This window comes from Lemur catta, chromosome 17 (assembly GCF_020740605.2).
Source record: "Lemur catta isolate mLemCat1 chromosome 17, mLemCat1.pri, whole genome shotgun sequence".
NCBI lineage: Eukaryota > Metazoa > Chordata > Mammalia > Primates > Lemuridae > Lemur > Lemur catta.
Window position 1 is genome coordinate 5,840,548 of NC_059144.1, and position 21,774 is coordinate 5,862,321.

The following is a 21,774-nucleotide window of genomic DNA, read 5'->3' on the forward strand; positions in this document are numbered from 1 at the left end:
TAAAAAGGAAGAAATTAAAACATACTACCAGAGAAAATCACTTTTATGCAAAGGAAGACAGCAGAAAAGGAAGGAAGAACGGAAGGACCAACAAAACAACCAGAAAACATTAGCTGGGCGTGGTGGCGCGCCCTCATAGTCCTAGCTACTCAGGAGGCTGAGATGGGAGGATAGATCGCTTGAGCTCAGGAGTTCGAGGCTGCAGTGAGCTATGATCACAACACTGCATTCCAGCCTGGGCAATGGAGTAAGACCCTGTCCTGTCTCTTTAAAAACAAACAAAAAAACCACCAGAAAACAAATAAAATGGCAGCAGTAAGTTCTTACTATCAATAACAACATTGAATGTAAATGGACTAAATTCTGCAATCAAAAGACATAGTGGCTGAATGGATTAAAAAAAAAAAGACCAAACTATGTGCCATCTACAAGAAACTCACTTCACCTATAAAAACACACATGGAATGAAAATAAAGGGATGGAAAAAGATATTCCATGCAAATGGAAACCAAAAAAGAGCAAAAGAAGCTACACTTATATCACATAAAATAGATTTCAAGAAAAAACTGTATAAAGAGACAAAGAAGGTCATTATATATTGATAAAGGAGTCAATTCAGCAAGAGGATATAACAATTCTAAATATATATGCACCCAATGCTGGTGCACCCAGATATATACAGCAAATATTATTAGAGCTAAAGAGAAAAAGAGACCATAATACAATAACAGCTGCTGACTTCGACATCCCACTTTCAGCACTGGACAGATCACCTAAACAGAAAATCAACAAAGAAACATTGGACTTAATCTGCACTATAGACCAAATGGACACAACAGACATTTACAGAACATTTCATTCAACAGCTGCAGAATACACATTCTTCTCCTCAGCACACAGAACATTCTGAAGGACAGACCACATGTTTGGCCACAAAACAAGTCTCAAAATTTAAAAACTTGGAGTACTACTCAGCCATGAAAAGAAATGAATTAATGACTTGCAGCAATGTAGTTGGAACTGGAGACCATTATCCTAAGTAAATTATCTCAAGAATGGAAAAACAAATACCGCATGTACTCTCTAATAATTTGGAACTAATTGATGGGCACAGAAAAGAAATAAAAATTGCTGGAAATCAAGAAGGCGGGGAGGAGAGAAGGGGGTAAAGACCTACCTAACGTGTACAAGGAACACTATTCAGGTGATGGGTACACTACTGGCCCTGACTTAGGCATTATAAAAGCCATCCATATAACAAAAATGTTTGTACCCCCTTAATATAGAATAAATAAATAAAATTTAAAAATTCAAGAGAACTGAAATCATATCTTACTAACTTTTCTGACCACAATGTCATAAAACTAGAAATCAATAACAAGAGGCACTTTGGAAACTATGCAAACACATGGAAATTAAATAATATGCTCCTGAATGAACACTGGGTCAATGAAGAAATTAAGAAATAAATGAAAACGGAAACACAACATACCAAAACCTATGGGATACAGCAAAGGCAGTACACTAAGAGGGAAGTTTATAGCAATAAATGCCTATATTGCAAAAGTAGTACAACTTCAAATAAACAACCTAACAATGCATCTTAAAGAATTTGAAAAGCAAGAGCAAACAAAACCCAAAATTATGAAGAAATAAAGATCAGAGCAGAAATAAATGAAATTGAGACTAAAAAATATACAAAAGATCAATGAAATGAAAAATTGGTTTTTTGATAAGGCAAACAAATCAACAAACCTTTAGCCAGACTAAGAAAAATGAGAAAAGACTCAAATAAAATCAATGATAAAAATGGATCAACAGAGACTATTATGAACAACTATATGCCAATAAATTGGAAAGCCTAGAAGAAATGGATAAATTCCTACAACCTACCAAGATTGAACCATGAAGAAATCTAAAACCTAAATAGATTCATAATAAGTAACAAGAAAGAAGCAGTAATAGTCTCCCATTAAAGAAAAGCCAGGCCGGGCGCGGTGGCTCACGCCTGTAATCCTAGCACTCTGGGAGGCTGAGGCGGGAGGATCGTTCGAGGTCAGGAGTTTGAGACCAGACTGAGCAAGAGCAAGACCCCCGTCTCTACTAAAAAATAGAAAGAAATGATTTGGACAGCTAAAAATATGTATAGAAAAAATTAGCTGAGCATGGTGGCGTATGCCTGTAGTCCCAGCTACTCGGGAGGCTGAGGCAGAAGGATTGCTTGAGCCCAGGAGTTTGAGGTTGCTGTGAGCTGGGCTGACGTCATGGCACTCTAGCCTGGGCAACAGAGCCAGACTGTGTCTCAAAAAAAAAAAAAAAGGAAAGCTCAGGTCCTTATGGCTTCACTACTGAATTATACCAAACATTTAAAGAACTAATACCAATTCTACTCAAACTATTACAAAAAATTGAGGAGGGAATACTTCCAAACTCATCCTATGAGGCCAGTATTACCCTGATACCAAAACCAGACAAAGAACAACAAAAAAAGAAAACTATAGGCCGATGTCTCTGATGAACATAGATGCAAAATCCTCCACAAAATACTAGCAAACCGAATTCAAGTACACATTTATAAGATCACTCAACAGATGGGTGCCGTGGCTCATGCCTATAATCCCAGCACTTTGGGAAGCTGTGGTGGGAGGAACGCTTGAATCCAGGAGTTTGACGTTGCAGTGAGCTATGACTGCACCACTGTACTCCAACCTGGGCGACAGACTTAGAACTTGTCTCAAAAAAAAAAAAAAAAAAAAAAAAAAAACATTCATTCATCATGCTCAAGTGAGATTCATTGCGACAGATGCAAGGATGGTTCAACATATGCAAATTAATACATGTGATACATCACATCAACAGAATGAAGGACAAAAACCACATGATCATTTCAACAAATCGTTTGTTACAATTCAATATCCCTTCATCATAAAAACTCTCAAAAAACTAGGTATAAAAGGAACATACCCTAACACAATAAAAGCTAGTAACACATTGCTACGTCAGAAAAAAACTTTTTATTCCTTGGGGCCATGGTGTTTTATTACAAAAATGAAAACTTGGAGGCCAGGCTTGGTGGCTCAGGCCTGTAATCCTAGCACTCTGGGAGGCTGAAGCGGGAGGATCGCTCAATGTCAGGAGTTCCAGACCAGCCTGAGAAGAGCGAGACCCCGTCTCTACTAAAAATAGAAAGAAATTATATGGACATCTAAAAATGTATATAGAAAAAATTAGCCAGGCACGGTGGCACATGCCTATAGTCACAGCTACTCGGGAAGCTGAGGCAGAAGGATCCTTGAGCCCAGGAGTTTGAGGTTGCTGTGAGCTAGGCTGACGCCACGGCACTCCAGCCTAGGCAACAGAGTCAGAGACTCTGTCTCAAAAAAAAAAAACTTGGAAAACAAAACGATCCTTTCTAATTTAATGAAAATTTTGTTATCTTTCATTGCTTTCTGTGAGTGCGTCATATGCAACTTGAAAAATAGTTCTGTGGCTCCCAAAGGTGAAGAGATGTGGGTTACATATGTTTCATGAGGTCCTGCACTCAAAACTAGCTTGAGTTAAATACAACTCACATGGCAGTTAATCTGTTAAATATATATGACAAACCCACAGCTAGTTTCATCCTGAATGGAGAAAAACTGAAAGCCTTTTCTCTAAGATCTGGAACAAGAGAAGGATGTCCACTTATATCACTTTTACTCAAAATAGTACCAGAAGTCCCAGTCAGAGCTATTAGACAAGAGAAAGAAAGAAAGGGCATCCAAAAAGGAAAGGAAGAAGTCAAATTATACTTTTTTACAGACAATATGATCTTATATTTAGAAAAACCTAAAGACTTCACCAAAAAACTATTAGAACTAATAAAAAAATACAGTGAAGTTGCAGGAGACAAAATCAACATACAAAAATCAACAACATTTCTATATGCCAATAGCAAACAATCTGAAAAAGAAACCAATAAAGTAATCCCATTTACAACAGCTACAAATAAAATAAAATGCCAAGGAATAAACTTAACCAAAGAAGTGAAAGATCTCCACAATGAAAACTGTAAAACATTGACGACAGAAATTGAAGATGACACAAAAAATGGAAAGATATTTCATGCTCATGGATTGAAGAATCAATATTGTTAAATTCCACATTACCCAAAACTACACAAATTCAATATAATCGCTACCAAAATACCAATGACATTTTTCACAGAAATAGAAAAAGAAAAATCCTAAAATTTGTATGGAACCACAAGAGTCACTGAATAGCCAAAGCAATCAAGAGCAAAAAGAACAAAGCTGGAGACCTCATATTACCTGACTTCAAATCATACCACAAGGCTGTAGTAACCACACAGCAGGGTACAGGTGTGAAGGTAGACATAACAGAGAACCCAGAAAGAAACCCACGCATTTATTTATAGTCAACTTATTTTCAACAAAGGCACCAAGAACATAAACTGGGGAAAGGACAGTCTCTTCAATAAAAAGTGCTGGGAAAACTAAATGTGCATATGTAGAACACTGAAACTAGACCCCTATCTCTCACCATATACAAAAATCAAATTAAAATGGATTAAGAACTTAAATCTGGGCTGGGTGCGGTGGCTCATGCCTGTAGTCCTAGCACTCTGGGAGGTCGAGGAGGGAGAATCACTTGAGCTCAGGAGTTTGAGGTTGCAGTGAGCTATGATGATGCCACTGCACTCTACCCCCAGCAATAGAGTGAGATCCTGTCCAAAAAAAAAAAAAAATAAGGCAAAAGATCTGAACAGATGTTTCTCAAAAGATGACATACAAGTGACTAATACGTATATGAAAAAATGCTCAACATTACTAATCTTCAGAGAAATGCAAATTAAAACCACAATGATACAGTGTCATTCCCTTGTAAAACAACAACAAAAAACAATGAGATATTCTCTCACTCCAGTTAAAATCACTTTTTTTTTTTTTTTGAGACAGAGTCTCACTTTGTTGCCCGGGCTAGAGTGCCGTGGTGTCAGCCTAGCTCACAGCAACCTCAAACTCCTGGGCTCAAGCGATCCTACTGCCTGAGCCTCCCGAGTAGCTGGGACTACAGGCATGTGCCACCATGCCCAGCTAATTTCTTCTATATACATTTTTAGATGTCCATATAATTTCTTTCTATTTTTAGTAGAGACGGGGTCTCGCTCTTCTCAGGCTGGTCTCAAACTCCTGACCTCGAGCGATCCTCCCGCCTCGGCCTCCCAGAGGCGTAAGCCACCACACCCAGCCTTAAATCAGTTTTATCCAAAAGACAAGGAATAAGGATGCTGGCGAGGATATGAAAGAGGAACCCTCATACGCTGGTGGTGGGAATGGATAATAAATTAGTACTGCCACTAAGGAAAACAGTATGGAGGATCCTTACAAAACTAAAATAGAACTACCCTACAATCCAGCAATCACACAGCTGAGTATATACCAAAAAAAAAATAAATCAATATATTGAAGGGTATCTGCACTCTCATGTTTATTGCAGCACTATTCACAATAGCTAGGATGTAGAATCTGCCTAAGTATCCACCAACAGATGAATGGATTTAAAAAACGTAGTAAAGGCTGGGTACAGTGGCTCACACCTGTAAATCCTAGCACTATAGGAGGCCAAGGCAGGAGGACTGCTTGAGGCCAGGAGTTCGAGACCAGCGTGGACAACATAGCAAGACTCATCTCTATAAGAAATTTTCAAACAATTAGCCAGGTGTGGTGGTACGTGCCTATAGTTCCAGCTACTTGGGAGTCTGAGGCAAGATCACTTGAGCCCAGGAGTTTGAGGTTGCTATGAGCTGTGATCACACCACTGCACTCTGCCCTGGGTGACAGAGTGAGAGCCTTTCTCAAGAAAGAAAATGTGGCATATATACACAACAGAATATTATTCAGCCAAAGGAAAGAATGAAATCCTGTCATTTGCAACAACATGGACGGTACTGGAGGACACGCTCTTGCTAATATGTGAGAACTAAAAAAAAAAATTGAATTCAGGAAGACAGAGAATAAAATGATGGTTACCAGAGGCTGGGAAGGGGATGAAGGAAAAAGAGGAAATGGTTAACAGGTACAAAATCACAGTTAGATATAAGGAGTAATATCCAGTGTTCAGTAGCACAAGGGGCTAATTACAGTTACCAATAACTTATTGTATATTTCAAAATAACTGAAAGAGCGGAATTGGAATGTTCCTAATATAAAGAAACGATAAATGCTTGAGAAAATGGGTAACACAATTACCCTGATTTGGTTATTACACATTGTTATGTTTGTATCAAATTATCACATGTATGCCATAAATATGTACAACTATTATGTATCTGTAATTAAAAATAAAAAATTTAGGCCGGGCGCGGTGGCTCACGCCTATAATTCTAGCACTCTGGGAGGCTGAGTTTGGCGGATCGTTTGAGATCAGGAGTTCGAAACCAGCCTGAGCAAGAGCAAGACCCCATCTCTACTAAAAAATAAAAAGAAATTAGCAGGACAACTAAAAATATATAGAAAAAATTAGCCAGGCATGGTGGCGCATGCCTGTAGTCCCAGCTACTTGGGAGGCTGAGGCAGAAGGATTGCTTGAGCCCAGGAGTTTGAGGTTGCTGTGAGCTAGGCTGATGCCACAGCACTCTAGCCAGGTGACAGGGCGGGACTCTGCCTCAGAAAAATAAAAAATAAATAAAAAAACAAAAATTTAAGGCCGGGCACGGTGGAGGCCGAGGCAGGTGGATTATTTGAGCTCAGGAGTTTGAGACCAACCTGAGCAAGAACAAGCACCTGTCACTACTGAAAAAATAGAAAGAAATTAGCTAGACAACTAAAAATATATAGAAAAATTAGCCGGGCATAGTGGTGCATGCCTATAGTCCCAGCTACTCGGGAAGCTGAGGCAGGAGGATCGCTTGAGCCCAGGAGTTTGAGGTTGCGTGAGTTAGGCTGACATCATGGCACTCTAGCCTCGGCAACAGAGTGACACTCTGTTTTGAAAATAAAATATAATAAAATAAAAAATTTAAAAATGAATAAAGCCTTTTTATATCTATGTTCATAGAACATATCAGTCTGTAATTTTCTCACATCTGTCTGGCTTTCCTATCACGTAATGTTCACCTCATCAAATGAGTTGGGGAATGTTCCGTCTCTTCAGTTTTCTGCAGAGTTTGCAGAGCGTTGCTCCTTGGTGTTTGTTTCATCAGTGACTTCACCTGTGAAGCCATTTGGCCCTGGGGTTTTCCTCATGGAAAGGTTCTCGGCTACCAACTCAATGTCCTTACTGGTGATGGAGCTGCTCAGCCCTCTACCCTCATGAACAAAGACGCTCAACACTGAACTTCTCCAGATCTGCACTGGCTGGGGGAATGAGGTGCTTGTCTTTTCCACGCTATGCTATCCTTTCAGGGAACCAAAGTTCTCCATTGTAACTTTTTAAAGGTTTGTGCTTCTAAAAAATTCTTGGCAACCCTTAGTTCATATAGTCTCCCAAGAGTCCTAAATTCCCTTTTATATCTAAGTCTTTCAATTGTTGGAAACGGGATTCATCTGCTTCCATGAAGTTAGCTAACCATCCCATCCTGTTACTGATGAGTCCCTACTTTTTTGGGGGGGGGGACAGGGTCTCACTCCATCTCCCAGGCTGGAGTGCGATGGCATCGTCATAGCTCACTGCAGCCTTGAACTCTGGGGTCAAGTGATCCTGCTGCCTCTGCCCCCCGAGTAGCTAGGACTACAGGTGTGTGCCACCATGTCCGGCTAAGTTTTCGTATTTTTTGTAGAGATGGGGTCTCGCTGGGTTGTCCAGGCTGATCTCAAACTCCTGGCCTCAAGCAATCCCCCTACCTCAGCCTCCCAAAGGGCTGGGAATGCAGGTATGAGATACCATGCCCAGCCCATCCCTCCTTTTTTGCTGACGGGCAGTGTTGGTCCTTCTGGAAATATGCTCTGTTGCCTTCCCAGGCCCCACCTCTGCTCTGCTGGCCCCTATTCCAGTCCTGCGCTCCTTACAAATGACGGTGGTAGCGCAGTCCTTGACTGACACCTGGTAGCCCAGCTCCCCGCCTTCTGCAGGAGTGCTCAGGGCCTCCTTCACCGGGTCACCCCTTCAGGCCCAGCTTGCCCAGGCTCCTGAGACTGCTGCCTGGTTGGTGACCTCCTTCTCTCAGCCAGGACGACACCACATGTCTGTTTCCATGTTTCCTGGGCCACGCTCCCCACAGGCCTCAGGGCCACCAGCAGGGTGAACACCTGCTTTCCTCAGGCCATTGGCCTCCAGCAGGTAAGGTGAGGCCCTGGAATTCCACCTCCTACCAGGTTTATCCCAAGCCATGCCAGCCTCCAAAAGGAGTCCCCACAGGCTCCAGTCAGCCACCTTGGCCTGGGGGCTGCCCTTCCCCACAGGCCTAGAGGGGCTACTGCCCTCCCTGGTCCTCCCAGGACCACTGCTCCTGACAAGACTGCCACCCACCCCATGCTGCCCACCAGAACCTGACGCTCAGGCCTCCCCCCCTCAGTACCCAAAGCCACCCACCCTCTTCCACCTGTGTCTAGGGAACAACATGCTCCACCTCACAGGTGGCTTCCCCCTGACCTCTAGGGGTGGGGCCGGGCTTGTTGCCTCTTCACCTCCTTCAGGATCCCCCAGCTGAGACCCCAGATAGATCTCCCACTCGGGTCTCTCCTGCTCCAGCTGCCAAGCTGTCTCCCTCTGTCTATCAGACACTTTCTCTGCCCAACATGGCCCTAGGACCTGCTCCTTGGTGCCAGGGTCCCTGTGAGCTCCACACAGAAGGTGCCCCACACAGGCAGCACAGGAGCCTGGAGGTTAACTGAGGATGGTGAGGCCACAGGATGTGCTGTGCCTCATAGGCTGACATGGGGTCTGGATGGTGCCCCAAGCCTGGGTCACCCAGCAGGTGACATTGGCTACTACCGGCCGAGCCACTGCCCAGGCAGGCTGACAGGGGGCCTAGAAACCAAGCTTCAGGTGTCAGAACCTGCAACAGAGCACAGCAGGCCAGCGGACCAAGTTCACAGCAGCCTCACCTGCCAGGCGCTTGGGCAGAGCTCAGAACCAAGCCAGACTTGCTCTCCTCATACCCCCCAAGCCACCCAGGGTCCCCTGGCCTCATGCTCACTCCCTTGTCCCCACTTCCTCTCAGCTTGTCCCCATCCCTGCCCCACAACTGTCCATCGTCCACTAAGCAGACCACACCCACCTCAGCCCCCATGTCCTCAGGAGCTGTTATAGGCCCCAGTTACCTTCAAGCCCTCCAGCACTGGGGCAGTGTCTTTCAGGGTCTCTGACTGCAGGGTCACATCAGGCACTTCTGGCTGTGGTTCAGCCACTGGTCCCCCAGGGGCAGCTTCTGCTCCTTCCAGCTCAACGTCCTTCTGAAACGCAAGGCCACACCAGCTCAGCACCACGCTGGCCCACAGAGGCAGCATGGGTGTGACTGACAGAGGCCACACTTGGAAGAGGCCTCTAGGTGACAACGGGTGGTGCACCTGGCACAGGCTTGCCCTGGAGGACTCGCCATGTAGCTGTCCCACAACTGGCCAAGTCCCAAGGCCCCTCTACAGAGGAAGCCAGAGCACCTCCCCTCATCGCTGGCTTCTCCCCATGACTCCACCATGCCACCCTGTCACCTGCAGAGCAGAAGGCTGAGTCTGTGGGTGGCTGTGCATGTAAGTGACCCAGGAGGACCCAAGACTGAGTTGCAGCATAGCCCAGAGCCCAAGGGAACCTGAGGCTCCTCTGCCAGTGCTCCTTAAGGCAAGGCCCCCGATAAGGTGGGCACTGCCTTAGTACTGAGCTGGGCCCTATGCAATGACCAGCATCCAGACTAGGGAGAGATGCCAAGCCACACCCCCACAAGTACCATTGTGGCTCTCCCTTGGGGAGGTCCCACACTTAGCCATTCTGCCTCCACTGTGCCACCCTGGCCATTCCAGGAAGGAATAAACAAGACCCAAACTGGGGCCAAGTACATGGGCATGAGGGAGTTTCTAAGTGGGCTGGACCAGGACAGCCTCACATCCCATGGAGTGGGGTCAGGCCGCAGCCAGCTGCTCACCACTGCCTGCGAGAGCTTCTGCAGCTCCTTCTCCCGATGCTCCTGCTGGATGGCCGCCTCCTCCTGCAGTGTGGCCTCCAGCTTTGCCTTGTTGTCCACCTGCTCGCCCTCCACCTCGGCCGCTTTCACCTGGGCTTCCTTTGCCTTTGGAGAGGAGGGCACACCTGTGAGTGAACCCTAGCAGCCACCAGAGGCCTACGCTGCCCCGGGCCTCTGCCCCTCCCATCTCTGAGCGTTGTCACCATCAGGGCTTCACACAAAAGAGACAGCATGTACTGCTGGGACGCTGCCCCTCAACTGTTGGGAAAGGCACAGAGGATCACCTTCTGTGCCTATGAAATGATCCTTTGATATTCAGAGAAAGGAGACACACTACTGGCAAAAATGGTGAGTGCTGTGTTACAGATGTGCCCTGTACAGCCAACCCATGGCAGGGTCAGGATCCCTCAGGGTGCACTGAGTGACTGTGTCACAATGGATGGGGGGAGGGAGACGTGAGGGGCAGTGGGTAGACCTGGGGGCTCCTGGGTGGGAGCTCCCACAGCTGAGGAAGTGAGTGTTCTGGTGTCCCCTCCCCCCATCTCAGAAGAGAGGGGGCCACTTACAAAGTGACCAGGTAAAGGGGTCTCGTGACAACACATACCACGATCTCTGGAAGGGTCTGCAGCGTAGATTTGAGCTGGTCTGCGGGCGAGAGGGTGTCTGGGAGGTACATAGCTCGGGACAGTATGAGCAGTGACGTGGGGATCTCCTGGTGCAGGTGCAGGTCCAGCCACTAGAACCCAAGACCGCAATCTCACCAGACGTGCAGCTCCCACCCAACCCATCAGCCTCAGTCCACTCGCAGCTCCCACAAGTGGCCTAGGGCTTTCCACCCCAGAATGTTCTTCTACTGTTCTGGTGTGGCTGGGAAGAGGAGGGGAATGGTGCAATAGCCAAAGCAGGACTTGCGCTAATCAGTCCACTAAGCCACCAGAAGGAACTCTCCAGGGAAGATGAACCTTGAACTTTAATGGCCTGGGTGTTGCTCTATTGCAGTGCCTTAGACAACAGCCACCTTGGTAAAGACGCCTGCAGTGCCCAGAGGGTCTTTGGCACCACTGCAGCAGCCACCAAGGGACTTAAGAACAGTAAGCAGGGCCGGGCGTGGTGGCTCACGCCTGTAATCCTAACACTCTGGGAGGCCGAGGCGGGTGGATTGCTAGAGGTCAGGAGTTCAAGGCCAGCCTGAGCAAGAGCGAGACCCCGTCTCTACTAAAAATAGAAAGAAATTATCTGGCCAACTAAAAATATATATAGAAAAAAATTAGCCGGGCATGGTGGCGCATGCCTGTAATCCCAGCTACTCGGGAGGCTGAGACAGAAGGATTGCTTGAGCCCAGGAGTTTGAGGTTGCTGTGAGCTAGGCTGACGCCACAGCACTCTAGCCAGGGCAACAGAGCGAGGCTCTGTCTCAAAAAAAAAAAAAACCAAAAAAAAAAAAAAAAAAAAAAAAACCAGAACAGCAAGCAGGCTCTTCCCTTAAAAACAGCCCAGAGGCAGCATCGCTGAGTTCACTCAGAGATCAAGTGCTTTAGGCTGGTACAGGCCAGGTGTCTTCAGGCTGCTTTAGTGACATCAAGACAATCTTCAAATGGACTAAAAACACTATGACAATGTTTAGATGCAAACTGAGCACAGGGCAAGAGATGAAGAAAAACCCCTATGAATAGGGAGGAAATGTTGGGCAGAGGTGGACAGAGAAGGAAAACATGCCAGCACTTCACGCCCAAACCCCCCATGTGCCAGCCTCTCTTGAGCGGCCTAGGCAGCAACGGTGCCCGCACGGCCTCCCACTCACAGACTTCTCTGTGTGTGCTGCCTGTGCCCCTTCTGTGCTCCAGAAGGCTGGGAATAGATCCAGGGATGGTCAGCACACCCAGGCCAGACATACCACACAGAAGGTTTTGCATCAAAGATGCAGCCTATGGACGACAAAGGGGTGAGGATGTACCACATGAAAAATACTGTTTGTGTTAAAGAGGGAAGGCGGATGTTTGACACCTGGAGGCTGCATGAAAAACTAGACAAGCAGGTGACTGCCAAGAAAGGCAGTGGCAGGCTGGGCGCAGTGGCTCAGGCCTGTAATCCTAGCACTCTGGGAGGCCGAGGCGGGTGGATTGCTCGAGGTCAGGAGTTCGAGACCAGCCTGAGCAAGAGCGAGACCTCGTCTCTACTAAAAATAGAAATAAATTATCTGGACAACTAAAAATATATATAGAAAAAATTAGCCGGGCATAGTGGTGCATGCCTGTAGTCCCAGCTACTCGGGAGGCTGAGGCAGTAGGATCGCTTAAGCCGAGGAGTCTGAGGTTGCTGTGAGCTAGGCTGACACCACGGCACTCATTCTAGCCTGGGCAACAAAGTGAGACTCTGTCTCAAAAAAAAAAAAAAAAAAAAAGAAAGGCAGTGGCAGGGAAGTTGGGAGACAGGCTCAAGCCCTGTACCCTTTAAGCCTCTTGATGTAAAGGATGAATGGCTGTGGCTGTTACCCACCCAACGTACACTCTGCTCCATCTGATAGCATTGGTGCCACACAGACTTGGCATTTGGATTTCTGCCCGAGGCCCTCTCAAGCTTCTGAAAGGCAGGGTGCACTAACACCCGAGTGGGCAGGCGGCAGCCCCTGTATACCAGACAGCTGCTCAGAGGGCAGCCAAGAGAAGGGCCAGTTCCAGAGGTCAGACTGGGTCACGTTACCCAAACCTTCCCTGGCCACACTTAAGACAGACAGTCAAAATGTGACCATGCCCCAGAAATTTCAAAGGATATAAATCTCATTTGACTGTAGATAACCAACAGAAGAGTAAGTTACTAAAATCCTTAAAATCAACCAAAAGCAGATGAGTAAACCAAAACAATACTCAAAAAGCTACCAAAGTTGAGAACACGGGGATGCTGTGTATGTGTGGTAGGACCCGAAGGTTAACAGATAGCCCCCAACCTCCAGGCATCCCCAGGCAGGCCACAGCGTGGCTTCACCAGGCCCACCTACACAGAGTTTGAAAAAAGTCTTCTGGCCGGGCACAGTGGCTCATGCCTGTAATCCTAGCACTCTGGGAGGCTGAGGCGGGCGGATTGTTTGAGCTCAGGAGTTCGAGACCAGCCTAAGCAAGAGCAAGACACCATCTCTACTAAAAATAGAAAGAAATTATATGGACATCTAAAAATATATATAGAGAAAAATTAGCCGGGCATGGTGGCACATGCCTGTAGTCCCAGCTACTCGGGAGGCTGAGGCAGGAGGATCGCTTAAGCCCAGGAGTTTGAGGTTGCTGTGAGCTAGACTGACACCACGGCACTCTAGCCCAGGCAACAGAGTGAGACTCTGTCTCAAAACAAAAAAAAAAAAGAAAAAAAGTCTTCAGTAGGTCTCTGGTCTTTTGATTTTGAAGTTTCCCACAAGTCTGCTCGGGTCTGGAAAGAAGGGAAAGCTACGAATCTACCCGAGCCCACCCTCAGACTCCGCACCTGCTTCAGCTGCTCCCTCAGACGGTCTTCTGTGACGCCGAGGGCCCGCATGCCCCGAACCCGACATGCTGCCTGCAATTCCTTGACATTCAGGCTGTCCACCCCTTCTTCAGCAATCAGCTAGAAAAGGAAGTCAATTAATTATCAGTGCGAAAGGTCTTCAGTGGTTTATGGTATTTATGGTAACACATATGGGAATAAGTGTCTAAAAGGCTTCGCCAAGAAAAAGACAAACCATCACCACCAAAGCCCAGTTTAGGTCTGAAGTGACCAGAACCCCCTGATTGAGGGCCGGGATCTTGGGAAGTGCAGGATGGCCAGATCAACCCCAAGATGCAGAGCAGCTACCTCCACCTATCTCTGTTTGGGGATGTGGACCTTCTCCTCAGTGGCTCAGAGAAAGGGGCCATCTCTCCTGATGGCAGACCAAGCCCGGCCCTGGCTGCGCCTGCCACCTCCTGATAACCACAGTCCAGCATGTGGCAAAGCATTCTCAGCATTCCCAGGATGGAAAAAGAAGGAAAGAGGGAGAGAAGGGGAGGGGCCCAAACACTGTGAAGGTGTATCTTGGCCTCATATCCAAAGGGGCTCCCTCTGCTCCCCCTGAGCCTGAAGTCATGTAGCCCAAACCTGAAAAAGCATACAGGAGTCCCAGACACAGAGGGCAGAGAGGCCACACAAGGGGCAACAGATAAGAAACAGAGAAGTAACAACAGGCCGCTGCCAAACAGCTGGGTGCCACCTCATTCACGCCAGGCGGTTCCCAAGTCCTCCCCACACCTTCACCTCTGCCCTCTGCCCTCAACCATCCTGTGAGGTAGGTGGTACCACTGCCTCCATTTCTAAAATTAAACGCTTTGACATAATTGTAGATATACTGCAGTTGTAACAAAGAATACAGAGATCCCACACACCCTTTACTGGGTTCCCCTAGGGGTAACATCCTACAAAACCGCACATGATAACCAGAACACTGACATCGATCCAGTTAAGACAGAAACAATTCCCATCCCACAGGATCCCTCAAGTTGAGCTTTCCAGACACATTCGTCTCCATGTCTGTAATTTTATCAATGAAGAATGTTACAGAAATAGGATCGCTCAGCATGTAACCAGGAAATAACCTCAGGGCTCCCTGAATATCCAGCTGTTGCTGTACGTACCCAAAGTCAGTTCCTTGTTACTGCTAAGGAGCATTCTCCATTCACCCAGTCAAGGACATCTGGGTTATTTCCAGCTTATTTATTATGAATAAACCTACTTTTTGTTTCTGTTTTCATTTCCTTGTCCTCCTGTGGGTTGAATTCTACTCTGATTTCTCTATAGTAGGTTTGAGTTGGTCTCTCTGAGCAGCGTTTTCAGGGGGCTGCACTGGGAATCATGTTACACAGACATGGCTCATCATAATCCACTAGTGTTGTCACTTCACCAGTCCAAGGAAAGTGTAGACACCTCCATTTATAACAGTGTCTCATACATCCCCTCCACCTGCACCAAAACCACATCACTTAGTGCCATCATTCCGTCACGACCAACCCAGCTCTTTAGAAGGTGCAGAGGAGGGGAAGCCTATCATATTAACCCACGATTTCTCCTGCAGTGTCCTTTCTTCCTGATGCTCTGTGGTTCCTTCTCTTAGTGTTCCCTTTCTGGTCAGAGAACTTCCTTCAGCCCTTCTTGTAGGGGAGGTCTGCTGATAACAAATTCTTAGTTTCCTTTCATCTGAGAATGTCTTGGTTGCCCCCTCATTCCTGTATTTTTGCTGGTTGTAGACTCTAGGCTGACAGTTCTTTTCTTTCAGCACTTGAAAAATATTGTTCCACCTGCTCTGGCCTCTACAGTTCCTGAGGAGAAGCCCAATGTCATTTGAATCATTTTCCCCTGCAGGTAAAGATGCCGTTCTCGGCCGGGCGCGGTGGCTCACACCTGTAATCCTAGCACTCTGGGAGGCCGAGGCGGGTGGATCGCTCGAGGTCAGGAGCTCGAGACCAGCTTGAGCAAGAGTGAGACCCTGTCTCTACTAAAAATAGAAATAAATTATCTGGCCAACTAAAAATATATATAGAAAAAATTAGCCAGGCATGGTGGCACATGCCTGTAGTCCCAGCTACTCGGGAGGCTGAGGCAGTAGGATCACTTAAGCCCAGGAGTTTGAGGTTGCTGTGAGCAAGGCTGACGCCACGGCACTCACTCTAGCCTGGGCAACAGAGTGAGACTCTGTCTCAAAAAAAAAAAAAAAAAAAAAAAAAGATGCCGTTCTCTCTCACTGCTTTCAAAACTATTTGTCTTCAGTGTTCATTAGTTTGACTCTGATACGTCTTGGTATAAATTTCTTTGGGTTTATGTTGTCTGGGGCTCATTCAGCTTCTTAAATTTGCAGATTTACGTCTCTTACTAAATCTGGGAAGATATCGACCATTACTTCGCCAAGTGCCTTTCCAGCCCTGCCCTCTTCCTCTTTCTGGAACTCTGAACACAGATGTTAGACGTTTGCTGTAGAATAGGCTGTGTGGTTCATTTTTAACTTGTTTTCTCTGTTGTTCAAAGGGGTAGTTTCCATCAGCCCACTCCCTGAGTTTTTTATTTCAGTTATTGTATTTTTCAGTTCTAAGTTTTCATCTGGTTCTTCTTAGTATCTTTTTTCTTTGCTGGGACTTTCTATTTCCCCAAGTGTTTCAATCAGCAATGGCTTCCTGAAGCACTGTTGTGAAGGCTGCTCTTTAAAGCCTTTGTCCAATGTTTTTTGTTTTTATTTTATTTTAATATTTTTAAACAATTTTTATTTTTATTTTTTTAATGAAGGGGTCGGGGGTTGTGAGGAGGGGTGTTCAGTTGCCTTGTTTTGTTTCTGTTGAGACAGAGTCTCACTTTGTTGCCCTAAGTAGAATGCAGTGGTGTTAGCCTAGCTCACAGTAACCTCATACTCCTGGGCTCTAAGCGATCCTCCTGCCTCAGTCTCCCAGGTAGCTGGGACGACAGGTGAACACCACAATGCCTGGCTAGGTTTTTTTTTTTTTCTCCTTTTTGGTAGAGACGGGGTCTCACTCTTGCTCAGGCTAGTCTCGAACTCCTGAGCTCAAGCAATCCTCCCACCTTGGCCTCCCAGAGTGCTAGGATTACAGGCGTGAGCCACTGCACCCAGCCTGTCCAGTGTTTCTGTTTTTTTTTTTTTGAGACAGAGTCTTACTCTGTCACCCTGTCTGGAGTGCAGTGGCATCATCACAGCTCACTGCAACCTCAAACTCCTGGGCTCAAGCAATCCTCCTGCCTCAAGTTCCCCGCATAGCTGGTACTATAGGCACATGGTACCATACCCAGCTAATTTTTCTATATTTTGTAGAGACAGGGTCTTGCTCTTGCTCAGGCTGGTCTCAAACTCCTGAGCTCAGGGGATCCTCCCACCTCTGCCTCCCGAAGTGCTAGGATTACAGGTGTGAGCCCAGCCCAGTGTTTCTAACACCTGTCATACCAGTGTTGGCATCTAGTAGTCACCTTTTTTGATTCATTTTGAGATTTTCCTGGTTCTTAACATAACAAATGATTTTGGATTGAAACCTGAACATTCTGGGTACTATGTTATGAGAATCTGGATCTTATTTCAATCTTCTGTCTTAGCTGGCTTCTTCTGATGCCGCTCTGGCATGGGGTGGGAGGTATGTTCTTCTGTAGATTTTGCAAATGATGATTTGCTCAGGCTAGTTTCAAATCTATTCATCACAGGGCCAAGCTAAAGCCCAAAGTTGATTGCATCTCCCCTGAGGTCCAGCTTTCCCTCACCAACCACAAACCCTAACATCTGTGTTTTACTTCCTGCCCATTCAAAAATGTCTCCACCTGGCTCCTCCTTGCACACAGGAATGAAGGCAGAACCACAATTCTCACAGGTGTCCAGGTGTCACGTGGCCAAGTGGCATACTGTGCCATGTTTCCAGAGGACCTGTAACAAGTTTCTGTTGACGGAATTGTGTTGTCACTCAGTCACATTTCTAAACTAAATTACAGGCATATTCTAGGACAGGTGGGAGTGCTGCCCTGTTTGGAGTCCAGGCTCCCCATATGGCCTCCACTGACACCTCAGGGGAGAGGCACTTCTTGTTACTGCTGGGAGGGGTTGGCGAGTGTCCTGGCTCCCCACGAGGCCTCCACAGATGCCTTCCTGGCTAGGGGGGAAGAAGTGCTTTATTACTGTTTCTCACCTAGCTTCCACTGACACAGTGGTTGGAGGTGACCTTGTTACACTGCTGGGCAGTGGTGAAAGTCCTGACCCCACCCCATCAGTGAGGGGAGTGTACTGTTATTGTCAGCTGAGAGTGAAAGGCCAGGCTCCCTACCTGGTCTCTACTGACACCTTGGGCATGTGGAGAAGGTAGCTTATAACCACCTGTTAGGGATGAAGAATCAGTTCCCTGCTCAGCCTTCTCTGCTGCCATCCCAGTCAGGGGCTTGGGTGTCCTGCTGCATCCTGGCAAGGGTGGAGGTTCAGGCTCCCTATTGGCCCTGGCCTTGATCGGTATGGGTGACAGGCTCCTTGGCTTGCTCCCAAGATGTGTGGGCCCTTCCTGAACTGCTGTAAGTCTCCACAGATAATACCTGCATGCAGGAAATGCTAAATACTACAAACAAACAAACAAAACCAAGACAGAAAGCAAAAGAAAAAGACCTACACAGCACTTTGGGAGGCTGAGGTGGTAGGACTGCTTGAGGCCAGGAGTTGAAATCAGCCCAGGCAACATAGTGAGACCCTGTCTCTATAAAAAAATAGAAGTTCCAGGCTGCAGTGAGCTACGATGAAGCCACTGCACTCCAGTCTGGGTGAGAGGGTAAGACCCTGTCTCCAAAAAAATAAAAAAATAAATTAATCAGAAAGAAAAAGACCTACAGACCACCCAGTTATTAGAGTAATCAGATATGAACTATGACTAGTGTGCTGAAGAAAGCAGATGACAGGATGGACAGTTATACCTGAGAACTCTAAAAAACAACCAAACAGAATTTCTAGGACTGAAATTAAGAACTCATGAGATAAGTAATAGATGAGACCCAGAAGAAGAGAGGGGTCAGTAATCTAAAAGCAAAGAAGGGTGTAAAATACAGAAAAGCGCACGTGTGCTAAGACAAGGGGAAGCAGGCTGATGGACAGTTAGGAGGCCCTGAAGGGAGCAGAGGGGTAAAGGCAGTGTTTCCTGCTATAACAGAGCATAATGATCAATAAACGGATGGACACAAAGACAGATACACCTACATACACTGTTACAAAACTGCTAAAAAACAAAAATAAAGAAAAAATCTTAGAAGCTGTCAGAGAAAAGATATACAACTCAAAGAAATGATGACAAGCCATGCAGCTGCCCTCCTAGGAGAGACGGTGGAAGCCAGACACCGAGAGAACCTGTAGCTGCAGGAGGAACAGAACGGCAAGGCTGGAGTTCTGTACCCATGAAAAAAACCCTGTAAAAAGGAAAAGGAAACAAAGACACATCCAGGCAAACAAAAACTAAGAAAATCCACCACAGCAGATCCATGTCCTAGGAAATATTAGAGGGAATTCTTCATGTAGAAGAAAATAATCAAGATGCAAACACAGAAATGCAGGGAGGAAGGAATCAGTGAGGAGGGTAAAAATGCAGGTGCCTATAAATAAGCTCAGGCTGGTGAAAACCACAACATCATGTGGGGGCGGGGGCGGGGGCGGGGGCGGGGGCGGGGGCGGGGGGGGGGGGGTCCAGGGTGTAAATGGAGCCCCAGTGTCTTTAGGTGCCAGCACTGATGGGGAGGGCAGCAGCTGGCTGCAAACTCTAGGAAACTACTGTAGTAATTAATAAGTAATAATAAGCTAATGGAGGGGGTGAAATAATCTAAAAATATCTGACTAATCCAAAAGAAGGTAAGAAAGGAAGCAGATTAAGGAAAGAAAAGGAAAAAATAAAAAGGAAAGAGAGAAGGAATTAAGAAATGAAGTGAGTAGAACATAGAACAGGTGGGACAAATAGAGAAAAAATATGCACTAACTACTCCAATTAAAAGATTGCCAGACCAGATCAAATCAATAACAGACACACTGTAAATATAAGGACTCAGGAAGCTTGAAAGTAAAAAGATGGGCTGGGTGCGGTGTCTCATGCCTGTAATCCTAGCACTCTGGGAGGCCGAGGCGGGTGGATCGCTTAAGCTCAGGAGTTTGAGACCAGCCTGTGCAAGAGCGAGACCCCATCTCTATAAAAAATAGAAAAATTAGCTGTGCATGGTGGTTCAAGCCTATAGTCCCAGCTACTTGGGAAGCTGAGACAGGAGGATTGCTCAAGCCCAGGAGTTGGAGGTTGCTGTGAGCTATGATGATGCCACTATACTCTAGCTGGGATGGAGAGTGAGACTCTGTCTCAAAAAAAAAAAAAACATATTTGGAGCAAAATGCTGTGCTAAAAGATATTTATTGCAGTGTTGTTTGGGGTAGCAAAAGATTAGCTAAAGTGTTGGTTCAATAAATTATGGTACATTCATCTATTGAAATGCTGGGTAGTCATTAAAATTCATCTTTTCAATGAATATTTAGTGATATGGGGGGGCTCTCAGAATGTCATGCCAAGTGAAAACCTGTACGGGCCATGTGATTCAACATTTACTACAGTAGAGACAGACATGCATGCACACTCACTCTGTGTGTACATACGCAGGATAGGGTGGGCAGAAATGCACAAACTGTCAAAGTCATGATCTGAGAGTCACAACACTACCAGTGATCTTGCCTTCTTCTGTTTAGTATCTTCCAGAGTTTCTACACTGCTCATGTAATCAGGAAAAAAGGTAAAAACCCAGAAAAACAGAGCCAAGCCTGTTCAGTGGCGCCTCAGTGGCTCACCTTGTCGTCAGCCTTTATGGACCGCAGCCTCATGGTGAGCTGGAACCGCAGGAAGTTGTTGGTGCCGATGGACTGTAGCTCCAGGAGCTTGCATAATGCCACCAGCTGCGGCCGCGTTAGGTTATCCAGAGTTAGTTCATCTTCAAATAATTTGGAAAAACGCATGATTTCCTCGTTGCTAGGTCTTTCCCCTGTCTCCCGGATCTGCAGAAGCAATTGCAAGCATTATTCACTGTGTGTGTGTGGGGTGTGTGTGTGTGTGTGTGTGTGTGTGTGTGTGTGTGTGCGCGCGCCTGGCTCCCTCCCCAGTCTTAGGCCCCACATCTGACCCTGGACCACCCACCTTTCACCTACGCTCCTGTTGGAAGCTGTCTACACATCCCAAAGACAAACTGCTGACTTCTGCCAGCACTGGGCTGGCCTGAGACTACAGTGGGCAGCCACAGTCTGGGCTCGCCTGGGGGTGATGCTGTGGTCTTTGCTGTAGGCAGGTATCATGGGTGGCATCTGAGCCAACAGAGCTGAGGCTGCTTCTACTGGGGGAGGCCCTGCTATGGAAATGGCTGCAGGGCAGCACCCTGGAACCCTGGTGCCAGGACCCCAGCTGCTTGGTGGCAGGAAGAGGGCACAGCTATGTGTACGTACAAGATCCTGAGCATCAGGGAAGTGGGTGGCCATTTCAAGCCCCTTTCTTGCTGGGACCCAACTTTCTTGCCCTTTAGGAAGAGGATTGAGCCCCACAGCTCAAACTACTTGGGGCTCTTCGGATGATTGTCTACATGTCCTCCCACCCGATGGACAAGCCACCAGCTGTCTCTGCCCAGAGCTGGGCTGGGCTAGTCCCTCACAGAGAGGACAGATGAGGGGGACCAGCCTGACTTGGGGCCCATCCTCAGGAGCTCCCTAAATCAAAATGATCCAAACTGCCTGTGCAGAACACCAACTCCAAGCAACAATCATAGGTGTGCCCCTGGAGGGATGCCCTACACATCATACTCCAACTCAGGTGACCATGAGCACATCCTTCTCAGGAGCTGGCACCTCACAGTGACCCAGGAAAGGCAGGACCCGGCCCCCAGGCCCTCTGGCTTCCATCTTGCCAGCCCCCGGGCTTCTACAACGCTGCAGCCCCCATGGCTGTGCCCAGCTCCTTTCCACAGTGACAGTGGGGCATGGCCATCTTTTCTGTGAAGAGCCATGTTGCAAATATTTCAGGCTGTGGCTGTGGGATACCACAGACGGCATAGATATGCAGCTGGAGCTTCTGACCTAAGTTCTTTCTGCACCATAGACACGGTGTTCTGACTCCAGAAAAGTGGCGCACATCCCT

General features: G+C 46.8%; 1 protein-coding gene across 1 annotated transcript in view; it reads right to left on the reverse strand.

Annotated features, from left to right (window-relative positions):
- The window catches only part of LETM1 (leucine zipper and EF-hand containing transmembrane protein 1), a 51,470-nt gene that overhangs the window by 13,080 nt on the left and 16,616 nt on the right, over positions 1 to 21,774 (reverse strand). Inside the window, exons 6-10 of the mRNA XM_045529608.1 lie at positions 20,445 to 20,648; positions 13,589 to 13,708; positions 10,722 to 10,853; positions 10,079 to 10,222; positions 9,264 to 9,395 (exon numbers count right to left, since the gene is read on the reverse strand). Of these exons, the coding sequence (XP_045385564.1) occupies positions 9,264 to 9,395; positions 10,079 to 10,222; positions 10,722 to 10,853; positions 13,589 to 13,708; positions 20,445 to 20,648 (732 nt within the window). The remainder of the gene's footprint in view (positions 1 to 9,263; positions 9,396 to 10,078; positions 10,223 to 10,721; positions 10,854 to 13,588; positions 13,709 to 20,444; positions 20,649 to 21,774) is intronic.